Below are 17,429 nucleotides of genomic sequence, written 5' to 3' on the forward strand. Positions count from 1 at the left end.
GGAGATGAGCGCACCGTCGTAAATTCCCCCTAATTTTGGTATGATCCGAGCTCAGGCACTAGGCGACTGAGCGCAGCACCCATGTGAGCGAGGGGGGAGAAGCTGCTGCCTGCGAATTTGCTGCAGACAGAGGAGAGCTTAAGTTTGACCAGGTACCAAAGCAAATCATTCGTACTGAACTAATAATGTAAATATGACGGTGTATCACAAAAGATTGATATCAAACTGATCACTTGGTTGCGTTACTTGCTCTTCGAGTGAATCAACAAATGGATAAATAAAAAGCCGAACAGCAATGCTGATTTTTTAGTCTTAGCTTACATTTCATATTTTCAGTTGTTACCCTCCACGGCTAAACAAACTCTCTAAATCGGTTTCAGTTGTGTACTGATGAACACAACAATGGACATAAGGAGCTTCTTTCAAAGAAAAAACTCAGGTAGATGTTATTTTATATATTATGCTTTGGATGTTGTTCAGTATATCTATGCAAAACAAGAGGAATTTCAATACACAGCAGTATATTCACAGTTGAAACCAGATATTTACATACACTTTATGGAGAAAACATAAAAACTTTTTTTTACTGTTAAACATCAATTTAGAGTAAACTTTTGTTTTAGATAAATAAATGTTGAAATATCTTTTGAATTAGTTAAATGTCAGAATAAAAAGAGGGAGCTGTCTATTTTAATCACTTTCATCAAATTTAGGAGTACATATACACTAAGTTTATTGTTAATTAATAAGAAAACTCCAGACGATTCCATTCTGAGCTAAAGAAGCTTCTGATAGGTTAGTAGAGTCCATGTGATTTGATGTTACAATTAAAAAAGTGTTTGTGTTTTTATCTGAAGAGTACATAAATATCTGGTTTCAACTGTATATTTGATGATGTTGGTGTTTGGCTTGATTGTCAGCACAAAGAGGGAGAGAGAGGAGCAGAGAGGGAGAGAGAGAATGACGACAGAACAGAGATGGAACAAGAGCAGGTGAGACACACATGTTAGTCAAATGGTTGTTTGCCAAAACTCATCAGAACATGTATCTAGTACCTAGTGTTTCTTTTTAGATACCATTTGTTACTTTTCAAATTCTATATTTATTAAGTTATGCAGGCTTGTTTGCACAACGAGGCTAAATAATTATATAAACTTTTCTCAATCTAAATATTGTACTTTGGTAGAATTAAAAAATAAGTGTAGTGCAGGTCTATGATGATCTTTAGTGCTACTATCATCTAGTTCTGATTCTGGTTCTGTCTTGGTTACTGTTGTAGTCCTGTTTTAATTCCAGATCAGTTTTGGGTCTGGTTGAATTGGGGTTTAGTCCCTGTGTCTTGATACAGGCCCGACTTTGTTCTGCCTTGCTGCTTAATTAAAAAACTAGTTTAAGGTGTCCTGAATATGTATATAGAATAGCATCTGGCTGCAGTTTAAAGACTTTTTTTGTCTCGGTCTTGGTCTTGGTCTCGTCTCACTCGGTCTCGGTCTTGGTCTCGTCTCAACTTGGTCTTGGTCTTGTCTGCTTGGTCTCGATACCCTCTGGTCTTGGTCTTGTCTTGGTCTCGGATTAGGCGGTCTTGACTACAAGTCTAGCATTTAGCATGGATCACATCTAATGCAAAGTCAGCCTATATACAACTGATTTATATTTATAAACTTTAAAATGTCTTTCATTTTTCCAGCCATTAGATTATGAGAAGACCAACGATGTCCAGCTTCAGATCACTGCACAAAATGTAGCATCACTGAATGGCAGCAGTGCCACGTGGCAGTCCATCCCTGTGAATGTCAATGTTGAAAAAGTGGATGCAGTCAGGGCTGGACTGGGACAAAAGATCAGCCTGGGCATTTTGACCAGAGACCCGCCCACCAGGTATTATAGGAAAAGCAATAAAGATATATAGAAAAATAGAGCCTGTGAATGAAAAGAAATGCTGTTGAGACAGTGATGTACAGTCTTGTTGGTATATGTATGATTTCTATACATTTTACATCAGATAAACACTTTGGTTGTAAGATTCAGACATTTATTTAATAACAGCCAGACATTTTAAATGAAAATAAGAAAGAAAAGTATTTCTTTGTGCCCCCCTCTCCCTGTTAATGCCCTACCTGGCCCCCTGGCAAAACTTTGCTAGATCCGCCCCTGCACAGTTACCAGCTGTCAGCTACCTAAAAAAGGATCCTGGTGTTATTTGTCTCTCAGAAACAGTTCATAACTTCCTCTTCAACTCATCTCATGTCACCTAAAAGGTAAACCTGTTTCTTCCATCACCTGTTCAGCTCTGATGATTCAGTAAGGACATCTCCTGGTTTCATGTTTCCCTCTCACCAAACTGATATCATGCGCAGCTTTTACAGCTTGTCAGCAATTCGTGTACAGAATCTAACAGAAATTGTTCGCATGCTTTACTTAGGCAGATGCTCAGAAACTAAAGTGAAAATGTTCCATGGATGACTGCCTTGGCAAGGCAGCTATCTATGACCAATGTACAAAAGAAGTGAAGTTAAATTGGGTGAAATAGAAAGGGAGATTTCTAATGAAGCAACAGAGGAACAAATTGGGAGAGTGTTCGCGAAAGTCTCGATTACTGAAAAAGTCTCGCATTTCTCGAGTAACAGACATTTCTACGAAATGAATGACAGAATTTGAAAGAGTTTTTGTGAAAATACGACTAAAACTTTTAAAGTAAGAGTTGCTGAGAAGGTTTTTCTGAAAACCAGAAAAAGTAAAACTTTCTGAAAAGGCTCTGCAGTTCTCGTCTGAAAGTGGAGCAAAATTCTTGAAGGAAGCTGATACGAACAGAAGCAATGCAGAAGGAAGGAAAACCGGCCAACTGGTACTACTAAAGGTAAACTTAATATCAAACAAGGGCTATGCATTAGAGAGCTCCAATTCAAAAGAGAGGAATAATTTCTCGAAAAAGAAAGAGCAAAAGTGGAAGTAACAAAGTGTGCATGCTATGTATCACACTGAGGCAAAGTCATCGCAAACTGACATTCACAGGTGATTCCCTCACCCCGGTCCACGCAGCTCCACTCTGAGGGAGTCTGTTCAGAAGGAATATGAGGAATGCCGTGCAAGCTCATTCGAGGGTGAAGAATGTTTGTGGAAGACTGAATTGCAAAAAAGTGAAAGTACTGAATTCTAAGCGAAAGTGATTTTCAGTACTTACAAACTTCACATAAAAAAAAGGTGGAAAGCTAATTGTAAAACAAAAGGGAATGTGCGATGTATCTACCAATCAGGTATGTGCTCATCAGGTGTATTTATGATCTGCCATGCTGACAATCAGGCCTATACTCTAAATAAACTTCAAATGTATAATTATACAAAGCGTCAAATCGACTTAAGCGGCGCTAAAAAGTGTGAAGTCAGAATTAGACGCGTGGACGCGAAACCGTTTTTGACAAACGCTAACAACGGTGGGATAGACAATCTCACTGGTGATCAGCACTTGGTACTACTCATACAGTCTTTGTTTTGTCCAGTAGCAGAAGAACGGCATTTGACTGACTACAAGCAGGTCACACAGAGCCATTCACTGTAACGCCCCTACACACTACTACACGTGTATTACAGCATACAACAAATGTGCAATCTTGCTTAGGATCTTACATAAAAGTTCCAAAAAAACTACGTATTTGTTGCAGAGATATACGTTTGCAATATATACAACGAACTATGCTCAAACATAACAATCTGTCTGCACATCCATGGAGAAACTATTTACGAATCTGTATTGTAAACTACGATTGCACATACTATTGGATTCATCCGATATCAGATGTATAACATACAGATTAATGGGCAATCACGATTTGGCATGATTGTAATACGATTGCAATAATACTGTTAACACACACGGATTTTGATCCATTTGAAAACTTGAACAACGATTCACAAATACTTGATCCATAATCGTATACTTATGCAGACGTCATAATCTTGATTTGCAGAAACTCTGTACAGAATACAGTTAACTAATGTTGCATCCTGCTAAAAGGACATGTTGAAAATCTGTAATTTGCTATACATTTGGGAAATTATGATTTATATATAATGCTATAAAAAGAATATAGTTCCTCACTGTTTGTATACATATTTTATGCTATATTGATAATCAACACTAACACTCGGGCCTGCATTTCGTGCCTTACTGTGCATGTGCATGCAAAATTCTATTCATCTATCTTTTGCACTACGATTTTGCAAAAGATTGGGATACTAGTTAGCTTAACACGAATCTATGACTTAGTAGAACTAAACATACAGTATGTTTGCCAAATCCATCGAATACTATGTTTAGAAAATATTGATTGGTAAAACTCGATTGGCACATATTATTGCGAAATCTAACAAAGATTCACGATAGTAGTCACAATAACGATTTATGCAATACAGTGCAAAAATACTATATGTAAAATCTAGTGCATAAGCTTTAACACAGTTATTAAACTTGTGAAAACATACTCCATAAAATCATATTGGAAATATGTTTTTCCATCTTGATGTGAAAAGATTCCATCTTGATTTAACATTCGATTGAGATACTGCCTGTTAATAACATAGTATCTTGGTTTGCAGAATACTAGTTCCAATCCAAATGGCCTGCTTGTTCAAATACTTGATTGGGTAAATTATTTGCAATTGGTTAACACTACAAATTATTGAACCATATTAGAGACGACATATACGACGAATTATTTAGTCAATACTGAGGCAGAAGTTATTTCAGTACACTATGATGAGACTTGTTAGCAGAATCATTCTACTGTCTTTGGAGGTCTAAAAATATTCCTTACAAATACTGTATGGCATAATCTAAATTGAAAACATTTCCATTAATATTTCAGCCTTATAATAAGATATGGTTTGGCCAAAACCAGATTGCAATCCTGATTTGCAAAATATATGTTGCAAAGTCCAAGTGTAGAAGACTTTGTAGCAATAAGTTAGAGTTTTACATAGATTGATAACCACACATCACAGTGGACAGGCTGCTCTGTATTGGCAAATTGCGACTGCTGTGCAGTTACACCCAGAACAGAGGTTGAGTCTCATGATCTAATAGACTCTCAACAGCCAAATCACCAACTACTATCAGATCTTTATTCAAGATGGTCTGGTCTTTTTCGAACATAATAAGTTAGCTTGACCGTACTGTAGCGAGCAACTGCCTTGACTTCACAACCTTGGTAATAAATCTTAGGGCTCAATCATACGTAAAAACAGTTTGTGACAGTCAGGAAATTTTACCGGAAATCCACAAAATAAGAGGAAAATGGTCATTACGTTAAGAGTCGGCAGGATTTCCACCTAAAAAGTCATATAGACTATAGGGAAAATCTGAATTGTAGTCATGTCTGAGAATACACAGCCCAGTTTAACTGCGTTGAATTGACAATTTGATTATTAGAGAAATCGGGTGATTAACAAACTATTGACTTATATAGTTCTATTTATCGGGAGATCCAATTCTATAAATCCAAAGATAGCTCCTAAGCAGCAATACTCGTTGAGTAAAATGGTGAAGCGAGTACAGAGTGCGCATGGAGAAATCACGGACGAGTGTGTGGGTTAATTGCAAGTACACCATGTATTTTTAAAAATCACATTTGACTGAACGAGATAGATGACGTATTGAAACTGACATACAGACACTTGAAAGTTTAAGTTATGATCTAGAGTAACGGTCAAAAAGAAGTTTTAATTTTGAATTTTCTTCATGGCAATAAGATGAAATTAGTATGTATACCCAAAGATAGCGATGAGAAGAGCAAAGTTAGATTGACGATGGTAAAACTAGGTGTACGAAATTAGAGCACGATATAAGAGACCCAATGTTGCCTATAAGCATCACAATATAACAGCTCTCAGCTACGCTGTGTTTACATGACATTGCGGTTTCCCGTTCGTCATTGCATACAAGACGGCTTCACTTCATAAAGCAAAAAGAACATCATAAATTGTCATCCCAGATCGATCTAGCGTTATTAATCCTTATAATAAAGCAACCATTAGGCACCACAAATGATCCAAACAAAATGAAAGCTCACAATAACCACTAACGTTCCACGAAGAGCACTGACTTACACACCCCCTTTTTCAGCCTAGCATCACTGGAAGAAAATCCAGGGCTGTTACTAGTTCAGGAAGGGGTGCTTTACATTGAAAATCTTTCACTTCCTCAGGCTGTGCCTGATACAGATTGATTATATTGTCCGTGGTCTCTTATTTTGAGCTCATTGAGTGAAGTTGGGTCTGTAGTTGCTCATGCTATAGGAACAACAATGCTGATACAAGGAGCCCTAAGCACTGGGCTCTGATTGAATCCGTTGTTCAGTCTCCTGATTTCTGTCTAGAGGAGATCGTTTAAAACGAGCCTGGATCCATCTCACCGGGGCACAGGAAGCATGGTAAGATATTTGTCCATGTTCTACTCTAAAAACACACACTTCTTGTGCCCTGTTTCAAAATCTTCTTGAAAAATGGTTAACATAACACGACGTTGCATGATTGGACGAAATTAAGATTTATGTATTTATATTTAAAGCCGTGAGCTCATTGTATATTTTAACGAGCATGCACAGTAATACTATTTGATAAACGGAGGTTGTCTTCATCTATGCATCAGCTTTCCCGTATTTCTCCTGCTTGAACGATAAGCACTTAGACAATACAGAAACACTCGATGATAGTGTTACACTTCTCGTCATGCGAATATCAAGTCGGATTGCAAAGGGTGAGTCTTGAAATGTTTTCCATTCTTATGAGCCTATGTTTAAATTTTTGACTCAACTTTTGTTCGGGATGCTTGACTATCATGCTGGAATAATTTTGATGATTGTTATTTTGAATGCATATATTTTTTTGTTTTCCTGCAGTATATGAAAATTGGTGTATCTCAAAAATAAAACTATGAAGACACTTAAAATAAATTTCCTTTGGTGGGAAACTAGTTTGTGCAACTTTTTTGTATTTACAGTTTTGAGGGATAAGCCTCTTAAATTTCTCTAACTAGAAATATATGTTAAAAAAACAAAAACGATTTTCAAATTTTTTTGTAGTTTATTGCACTTTTCATTTTTGCAATTTATGTAATTACTATGCACTTAATGCAGACATATTATTAAAATTTGGGCTATAATGGTTGTATTGATGTATAGCAACTTGAAATGCTCCCAAAAATGGCTCCACAGCATGTAAAAATATAATATAAGCTCTGGCGGACTTGGTTCTATGGTAGGTCTTAAAGGGTTAAATATATCAATATATATCTTTTTCCATGTGGCTTATTATATCTCCAGAAGTATTACAAATTATCTCCAAAATTTCAAGAGTAGTTACGTTTAGTTACATTTCATTTATATAATTTTTCAAGGGATCGTATATCTGTTTTCACTCTTGTATGCTTTTCATACAAGTTTCACACAAGACAGATACAAACTTTATAAGAAGCCCCGTCAATAACCTGTCAGTTATGCTAGCAGTGTCCAAGCATTCTTTTTTTTTTTTTTTCTTTTCATACCACGCACCCCTGCAGTGGCTCTTGGAAACGTCTGTTCTTTATAATTGGGAACCAAATGGCCACTATCTCCATCATGCAATGTTGTTTATTATTACAAACATATTATTTGTTTGTTTTTGATACATCCAACAAAAATGTCTTGTGGCAGACCTTTGCAAACAAAATTCAAAAATAAAATAGCAGAAGTTTCTTTTTCTGCAGTAAAATAAATGTCTGTGAATGTCTGTAAAAGATATTATTTCTCTAACTTGTTGGTGATCTGTTTGCTCGATGTGTAATATATATATATATATATATTAGGGGTGCAACGGTACTCATATCGATATTGAACCGTTCGATACAGTGCTTTCTGTTCGGTACGCATATGTATCGAACAATACAAAATTTTTAATTTATTTTATCAACCTTTCCTTCTGACGATGCTGTCTGTGTTGAGAGCTCAGTGGATCTGCGCTCGACAGTGCAGCCTAGGCGGAGTAGTCGAACGCAGATTCACTGAGTGCAGGGCAAGCTAGCAGACAGAAGTTAAGCTCTCCTTATGTCACGGGGTCCCCTTCCAGACCTCTCCCGGACAAACACAGGCGTAGTCGGTAAGGTATTAGTGTGGATACTTTATTCGAAACGGCCTCCCCAGTGCATAAAAAGATGGTTACAAAGACATAAACTGAGATCCGCGCTACACAGCCTGTATGTTACAACACACCCTTCATATCCGGCACGCCGTCTCTTATATCCCGTAACCCCTCCCCCTTGGCGTCACCACCAATTCATTATTCTAACTTTAATCCCCGTCTCCCTCCCCTAGAATTTCTTTCTCATTATACACTCACAAAACATATACATTGATACAGGCTCTCAACTATTTCCCGGAAGTCTACCCGACTTCGTATACACATTAACGGCCCACATAATGAGGCCATTCTCATGACGGTCCAGACACACGTGAACTCATTATTTAAACCCCACACCCCCATACCATCGGCTTGCGTCACCCTCCACAATTGGCGATCCCCCGCACGTCTCCCCGACCGACGCCCTTAACAAGTAAGTGGGAACCCAAAATCTAGCCACCCCCGATGCGGCTCACAACTTGCTCCTCACCCCTTTTATTCCTCTACTCGGTCGACCGCAAGATACGCCGCCCTGGTGCCAAGTCGAACTAATGGTGGCGGTCTAATGGTGGCGGTGCCATACTCAGCGGACTCTGCCTTGAGACGGGTCACTCCGTCACACCTTACAACATGGACCTCCCCCACCCTCATTCAGATCTGGGCCCTGTGCTTCGTACGTCGCTTACTACATGCAAGATCAAATGAAACATCCAAGACCAAACCATCGCGCTAACCGTGAGCGAGCTAATCCGGTTCCCCGAACACACCTGCTGTTGACGATTAGTACAGCTGGATGAAGTAATGTGACATCACTGGGTGTCGTAAAAGGGGCTACGCATCGATAGTAGAAACATTGATCGGCAACCCGCTGATTGGTCGGCGAAAATGTCGAAGGGGCGCGCTCGGTATTTTCCGGCAGCAGAGCAAGAACTCTTGATTGAGGGATTTCAGGAGTTTCAGAGTTTAATTAAAACGCAAGGGAACACTGCAAAGGCTGCAAAAGCAAGGAGAGAGGGCTGGCAGAAAGTTACTGACAAATTAAACTCGTAAGTAATTTAATAATAACAATAATAATGGAGTGGATTTATATAGCGCTTTTCAAGGCACCCAAAGCGCATGACAATACCACTATTCAGTCACTTTATTATTTATTCATAGATTTATTATATTACACTATATTATCCAATATTATATTACATTATATTATATTGTTATATTATATCCCCTTTCACATTAGAGCCACACAGGACCCACTAGAACATGGGAACAAGTAAAAGTGAAATATAAGAATATTCTACAGAATGGTAATATTTATCACTTATATTGCTTTTCGTCTCTTGGAAAGAGACCCTGAAATAATCTGTTTGTTTGTTCATAACAGCAACTATGTTTAATATGCTGCTGAGACTATAGCCCAGAAGAAGCGTATAGTATAGCTTTTAGTTTGGAAAGAGCCATTTCTCTGTAATAAACTCTCTTTTCCAAAGATGAATGTTTTCTCGATGAGATAGATTTATTTATTTTTATTACTTTGTTGTTTAAGCAACATTAAATTTAAAAACTGTACTTTTGATTTAAAATATATATTTATAATTTTAATAAATGACAAATTAAAAAGGCATGAATATTTTTTTTTTGTATCAAAAAAATATCGAACCGTGACACCAAAGTATCGAACCGAACCGTGAATTTTGTGTATCGTTGCATCCCTAATATATATGTGACCTTCAGTCATGTCCTCAGCAGCTTTGAAAGTGTTGTATGCTTCCTCCTATTATCCAGGCTTGGGAGTAATAACAGGTAATAATGACAAACTACCTGTGTCTTCCAAATGGGAACAGAAGAGGATGGGCAGCATTCAGGGGACGTGGCTCTGTAGCTGACTCAGAGGTCACGGTCTGAACGCTTGGCTTGTTACTGGGGTAACAATGTAAAAACAGAACAATCAAGTGGTGCAGGTTTGTATCTGCTATTCTTTGTTGCTTTATTTTGTTGTTGTTGATGTTGTTGTGTTTTTTGTTTTTAAGCAAAAGTGGTTTGCACTAAAAACTATGAAGATGCAATATTTTGGAGCTTTGTACGTCAGCAATAAATTCTCTAAAAAAATTATATCTTTATTTTTGGAGGGTAAGTTTTAATTAAAACAAATGCGTCATGAAACAAAATAACAATTACCTAATATTTCAAAATATGTAATGTAAAATTACACCTTCATAATAATCTATTTTAAGCACAGTTGATTTACTTCTGCAGAATTTCCTAAAGGCACAGAAATTGTGTGCAACCATGTTTTACTTCAACTCGCTGACTGTGAGACGGGTGCAGTTTGAGCTCACTGTAAGTCAGGTTGTTGAAACATTTCCAACAGTAGTCGTGTTACAATCTGCACGAGGGCAGAACTGGAGCACTAACGTGTTACTGCCTGAAACTAAATACAACTGGCTGCACAGGAAAAACCCATTCAAAAGACAGTGTATATCTTATATGTATTTTGTGTTTTTAAGTTGTTATTTGACATTAACATTAAGGAGTTGTGTTTAATTTTTGCTGCTGTAGCAGTTATTTGTGGGGTTTTTTAACATTTAAAGGAACGTGATTATAAAACAGCATAATCAACAAACATACAATAAGCAGACATGCACCCATACAACTTGTACTTTTGATCTTTACTGTTTATTTGTTTAAGTTTTTGTCCAATATCTTTTAATTTGTAATTAAAAAAAAACAAAACAAATGTCCTTGTGATTTTTCTGGTTGTACTGTATATAAAGGTCAGATCCAAAATGGTTGTTTATTGTGTTCAGGTTTTATGTGCACTCTAGTGTTTCACAGGGTGGAGCCCACATACACATAATACACTATGTGCAGTGTTCCAACATCTCAACCCCTTGGCTTATAATTACTTCAGTCCTCTGCAGATCTAATTGGTGCACTGATGTTATTACTGACAAACAGCCCTGACCCACTGAGGTATAGACTCCACTGGACTTCTGAAGGTGTGCTGAGATCTGAGGAATTAAAGGCCAAGTCAACATCTCAAATTTGTTAGCCTCCTCCTCACATGAACTGCAATACACCATGCATTTTGACACCTTTCTTTCAGAACCAGCATCAACCTTTTTGGTTGTTTGAGCCACAGTCACTTTTCTGTTCGATGGAACCACACAGACCACCCTTCACTCCCTGCGTGCATTAGTCGCTGGTTCACCACTGTTCCTTACTCACGTTCATGTCACAATGAAGGTCACAGCAGTAATCATTATCACAGACTCATTAGACCAGGACATGTATTTCCCGTCTTTTGTTCTTAGTGAAACTCGTGTGGTCTTCTGATTATTTGAGTCCCTTTTGCATTCTGGCAATTCTCCTCTGTCGTCTGACATCAACAAGGCATGTTCACGCTAACTGGATATTTTCTTTTTTCTAGACCATTCACTCTTACACATGTAAGATGAAAAGTTAGATGAAGGAACTTTGCAGCTTGTATGTCTAAAAATAGTAAGAGTACAATGAGGCTCATGAAAGAGGTGCAGATTAAAGAATTGTTGTTGGAGCTGAAAAAGAAAACGCAAAGATCCACATCTATTAGTTAGAGCGCCCTCTATTTGATGATGGCGTGACATGATATTGGCTTTAAATCAAAGTAACAAAAATCAATTCTCTGTGCTCTGTGGAAATTTGTTATTTTAAAGTACATAATATAAAGTGGAATATCTGAGAAAACAATAATTTATGTGTAATCTGGAAAGGCCTAATATTTAAAGAAAGATGATATTAAATATTAAGAAGCGAAAGCTTGAAATCTGCTGAGTTTAAGGAGGTGCAGGAATGCAAGAATGAATCTGATCTCCACATGAAAACCCTTTAACTGTGAAACTGTTTCATGGTTTTTATTTTTTGCTGAGTAATTGTCTCTCTGACTCTGAATATAGTTTCCGGATCATTTTGACACTTATTTCGACACTCTGTAGAGAAGGTGCCTGGAGGATTTTCACATGACAAGCTGCTTATTAGAAAAAAGTTGTAAACATAAACATAAACATACAACATTGAACATTGAACATAAAAGTTGTTGACTACGTATTTAGGTTTCAGGTGACCAATAAAAATAAAGTTCTGGATACTCCCACTAGGTTTATATCTGGGACTCTCCACCATTTGACCTTAGAACTGAAGAAGCTTCTCGGATGAGAGGTGAAACGTCTTCAAGTAACTTAAAGAAGTCCAGACACTTTTCTTTGCAAGCTCCTTTGATTATTCTTGTATGGTGTTCGGGTTTGTGAGACCCGTTTTCATTTTTTTTTCCAAAAGAAAAATTAAACAATTAATTATTTTTTCAATCTGAAATTCATTGACTTTGGCTTATTTTCTGTGAAGAACATAAATCCGAACATATTTTCAATGACCTCATACTGTACCTCCCCCCACGCATTTACATTACATACAAGGTGTTCGGGTCCACTGGACCCAGGTCTAGTAAAAGTGTTGAAAGTGTAGGTCCTGTGTTCCCACACTCTGTCTTCCTCCTTTCTGGTGCTGCTGATAGTGTTTCCTTCCCCTCCTGCTCCCACAAAAAGTTCAACTATTCAACTATCAACACCGTCTGCTCTTACATTCCCAAACATTTTACCCTCTTTCTTGAGGGATCCAAATTTTATTTTCTCATACCCTGTCCCACCTGCAAATTAGGGGCATAATACTATAAATAAGACTTTGCCAATATGGTTCCTTCTCACAAATGATCAAGATGAGAGTAGACGAGTACCCCATCAGCAGCCAGCTCGTCAGCAGCCAGCTCTGGGACCATAACAAGCCCACAACACAGCAAGTAAAGAGAAATGGATGTCAAAAAACGGTGAAATTGAATGTTCTTCTTGCCCAAGAAATGAGCCACCCTGCAGAGCTGCTAATGTGATAAGGATGCAACCAGGGCCAACACAGGTGGCAGTTACTCATGTGCAGGACATAAAGTCTTCATTTGAGCTTTTCATCCCAGATTCCATCCAGAAAATTATTCTGGATTGCAGTAATCTAGAAGGAAGGTGTGTTTTTGGAGAGAGGTGGAAGGAGATGGACCACGTTGATCTACAGGCCTATTGGGGTTCTTATACTTGCTGGAGTTTTCAGGTCCAAAGGGGAATCCACAGAATCCCTGTGTGATGCAGAAACCGGCAGATAATTTTTCTGTGCATCAGTGTCTCTGGAAAACTTCCACAAAAATGTGTATGAGGATTAATAGATGTTGGCGTGTTCTCTTTACTCTTCACCACTATCAAAAATTCCTCTTGTCACAGCAAAATGAATGTCATAAATTATATCTGGCCTCCAGAGGGCCACAAAACTTCAGCTTCCTCCCACTTTGGTCTGAGCCCCTCAGTCCTCCAGTTTGTCCTTCTGACAGATTAACGCACACTCAAATCGTGCTGACTATCATCTTCTGCTCCTTCCACTCAATTTTTTCTAAAGTCAAATCACATACATCCATAACAGTGGCCTACTATGAGGCAAAAACAAAGACGGAGCATGTGTTTTTCTTCATTTTCCTTGGTTTACGTTAAAGGATATCCCAAGTTTTAAAACACACAGGACACTAAGAATGGTCAAGTCAAACATGTTAATTTTATATAAGCCAAGGAAATAAAACATGCACCTCTTTCAAAGCAGTACTTTCACATTACTGTCAGTCGGGGGTAAAATGTTCTGAAATTTTTGCCATGGGTGTGGTCTCTGGTCTTCTGCAGTGGAGAGATGAAGCAGGGCACTCGTTGGGCAGTGTCAGGATGGCGGAGGGGACATGTGTTTATATTCAAATAAATTTTATTTATATAGCATCAAATCACAACAACAATCAAGGCACTTTATATTGTAACGTATACCCTACATTAAAATATACAGAGAAAAACCCAACAATCATATGACCGCCTATGAGCAAACACTTTCGTGAGAGTGGGAATGAAAAACTCTCTTTTAACAGGAAGAAACCTCCAGCAGAACCAGGCTCAGGGAGGGGCGGGGCCATCTGCTGCGACTGGTTGGGGTGAGAGAAAGAAGAAAGGATAAAATGCTGTGGAAGAGAGTCAGAGATTAATAACAAGTATGATTCAATGCAGAGAGGTCTATTAACACATAGTGAGTGAGAAAGGTCACTGAAGAAACAATACTTAATGCTTCATGAGAATCCCCAGCAGCCTACACCTATTGCAGCATAACTAAGTAACTAAGCGTCACTCTGAGACAGGATATTTCTCATTTTAGAGATATTGTGCAAATGGAAGAAAGCAGTCCTACATATTTATTTCAAATTGTGCTTTGAAGAACATATTCTGGTCAAAAATGACTCCAAGGTTCCTCAAAGTGTTACTGGAGACTTCATACTGTAACATAAAAATGCTACAGTATGAATTGAACATGGATGCTGCAGAATGTAATATGCTGAACTGATTTTAAAGTGTAAAGTAACCCGATTCTGTAGACCTTTACTTTGTTCAGGGATGAACGCAGGTGATGACTTATAACACCACCTATTATTCACGGTCAGTGCAGTCTTGAGATCCCTACTTGGGTGTTTCAACCTCCACTCACCCCTTGCCTCATGTGACTTCAACAACTCATGTAGGGGGGGGTAATGTTTTACTAAGGTTTTACATCTTGTTCTCAGTGACGTTTTCCATACCTTGGTTCATGTGATGACTCACATAATCAAAAGTGGGCCAGCGACTCTCATGACCACCTCCAAGAGGAAAGCCTCCAATAGCTTTTTTTTTTTTTTTTGCTTCAGGGAAAATTACCCAGGATTTCTTAACGGCAAGCCATCTATAGCTTTTTTTTTTTTTTTTTAAATCATCTGGAATTCTCTAGCAATTACTGTAAAACTGAAGAAGCCTCTTGGATAAGGGTCTATGTTGTCAATTAAAACACAAAACTAGTGCAGTTTTCTTCTTTTCGATCTCTCATGGATATATTAAAAAGAAATAACTAATTTTATTTCACAAGCTACGTTGGAGTTCTCTTACTTCTACATTGTTCTGCTGCATTGTTCCAGAGGTCTCCACTCTCGTTCATGCCCTGTAATGGGCAAAGACATTTATTGACCTTTGCAGAGTGGCCCTGGCAGAGTGACATGGCAGAATCAGTTGTGATCTCTTGTGGGAAAATGTTCCAAGCATCTTGCCCGGGATGATGATTTATCCAGTCAGGCAGAAGAGGGGGGTTGTTCAAAGCAAATAAACCGCTCAGCCAGCGGCACTTCGAGAGGAGGTTATTCAAGCTAGCATCATGAATTTCACCTTCCTGTCCATGGAACCCCTGCCATTGAGAAATTATTCAAGTTTAAATGACAAACATTTAATTCAAAAAAGAGCTGTTGTGTTTAAGTTACAGTTTCTTATTGAACAAACAATTTAATAACCTGGGTTTGGTTTCATGTCCCACAAATGCACAGTGTAGTGTATTTACAATGTGTGCAATGTCCAACAAACCTGAGCAGCAGTGTCTATGAAACTGTAGTAAAAAGCAAGCTGAAGGTTGTGAAGGGTTAGGTTCGTGTATTCATTAACCTGAAACAAATAATGAAACCTGTCATTGATCTTTATCACAAAAGCTTCAGTGATCATGTTTAACACATCCCAGACACATCAGTACCTTCTCAGATGCTTGAGCGTGGTCTGCATTTAGGTTAAATGCTAACTCTATCAGTTTCTTCTTCTGTTCCATATCCCCTGTCCCACACAGAAAGCTGCGCTATAATTCGCAGAGCAGAGGGAATAAAAATATTTTTTATAAGAATAAAGTTCATACTACACTATAATCTCACTCTAATGCCCCACCTGAATCCAGGCTTTGATTCTCTCTGGGGTGCTGTGAACTTTCTGCAGATAAGGCTTGATTCTAGTCCAGTCCTTCCTCAGCTCTTTATACATCTCTTTCAGTCTGGTTTCATTCACTGGGTTGTTCATGTTTTCAGAGTTCCCGGCCTGTAGTGCAATGTCAACCTCTCCTGCCACTCTGGTAATAGTAATAGATAATGTTGAAATTGTAAAATAAACAGATGGTGTTAAATCCACGTTTCAGTACAGTACCTGTCTTTGAATGATTTCAATTCTTCTTCAGTTTCTTTATGTGCAGATCTGTGGAATAGTGTTTGGTACAAATAAGTGATTTGTTTCTGTTTACATTAGGATTAGATATGTATAAATAATAATGGATTGCATTTATATAGCGCTTTTCGGGACCCCTCAAAGCGCTTTACAATGCCACTATTCATTCGCTCTCACATTCACACACTGGTGAAGGCAAGCTACAGGTGTAGCCACAGCTGCCCTGGGGCAGACTGACAGAAGCGAGACTGCCATATCATGTCATCGGCCCCTTTGGCCATCACCAGTAGGTGAAGTGTCTTGCCCAAGGACACAACGACCGAGACTGTCCGAGCCGGAACTCGAACCGGCAATCTTCCGATTACAAGACGAACACCCAACTCTTGAGCCACGATTGCCGTATTGGGTATTTTCGGTTCCCCAGGTGGTTCAAATTTGCTGTATCATCTGAAAACTATGAATTAATAATTTGTCATGACTTTTGAATTCCTTAGTTGCCAAAGAAGCTATTTTGAATCTAAAAATAAGAATACATCCACCAAACTAATTCTTTGTTCACAAGCATACAGCCACACCAACAGAGGAGTTCCTTAAAGATGAAAACTGGGGAAAATCAAATTTAAAGGCAGCAAGTAGTCATAGAGGTAACACATTTGGAGAAGACGAAGGAGATTGTTGTGGACTTCAGGAGAATGCACACCCAACATGCTCCTCTGACCATCGATGGAGCGTCTGTGGAGAGAGTGAGAAGCACCAAGTTCTTGGGTGTGCACATCACAGAGGAGCTCTCCTGGACGTACAACACCACAGCACTGGCCAAGAAATCACAGCAGCGTCTCTTCTTTCTCTGCAAACTAAGAAGAGCAGGAGCACCAGCCCCCATCATGCACACTTTCTACAGAGGCACCATCGAGAGCATCCTGTCGAGCTGCATCACTGTGTGGTTTGGAGCCTGCAATGCGTCCTGTCATAGAACCCTCCAACGCATAGTGAGGGCTGCAGAGAGGATCATTGGTGTCTCTCTCCCCTCCCCCCAGGACATTTACAGCACCCGTCTCACTAAAAAAGCCCTTTGCATAGCGGCTGATCCCACGCACCCAATGCAAAGCTTCTTCAAGCTGCTGCCGTCAGGGAGGAGACTGCGGAGTCTCCAGGCCAGGACCAGCAGACTGAAGGACAGCTTCA

The 17,429-nt window shown here is 38.7% G+C and overlaps 1 protein-coding gene across 1 annotated transcript in view; it reads right to left on the reverse strand.

Moving 5' to 3' along the window:
* Positions 1-13,748: 13,748 nt before the first annotated feature.
* Positions 13,749-17,429, reverse strand: part of LOC102311896 — a 5,420-nt gene continuing 1,739 nt past the window's right edge. Inside the window, exons 4-9 of the mRNA XM_042216949.1 lie at positions 16,227-16,274; positions 15,975-16,152; positions 15,790-15,888; positions 15,627-15,704; positions 15,162-15,453; positions 13,749-14,176 (exon numbers count right to left, since the gene is read on the reverse strand). Coding sequence (XP_042072883.1) covers positions 14,148-14,176; positions 15,162-15,453; positions 15,627-15,704; positions 15,790-15,888; positions 15,975-16,152; positions 16,227-16,274 — 724 coding nt within the window. The 3' untranslated portion in view covers positions 13,749-14,147. The remainder of the gene's footprint in view (positions 14,177-15,161; positions 15,454-15,626; positions 15,705-15,789; positions 15,889-15,974; positions 16,153-16,226; positions 16,275-17,429) is intronic.

Source organism: Haplochromis burtoni, unplaced genomic scaffold, assembly GCF_018398535.1.
Source record: "Haplochromis burtoni strain Fernald_Lab_line unplaced genomic scaffold, NCSU_Asbu1 Contig_1391, whole genome shotgun sequence".
NCBI lineage: Eukaryota > Metazoa > Chordata > Actinopteri > Cichliformes > Cichlidae > Haplochromis > Haplochromis burtoni.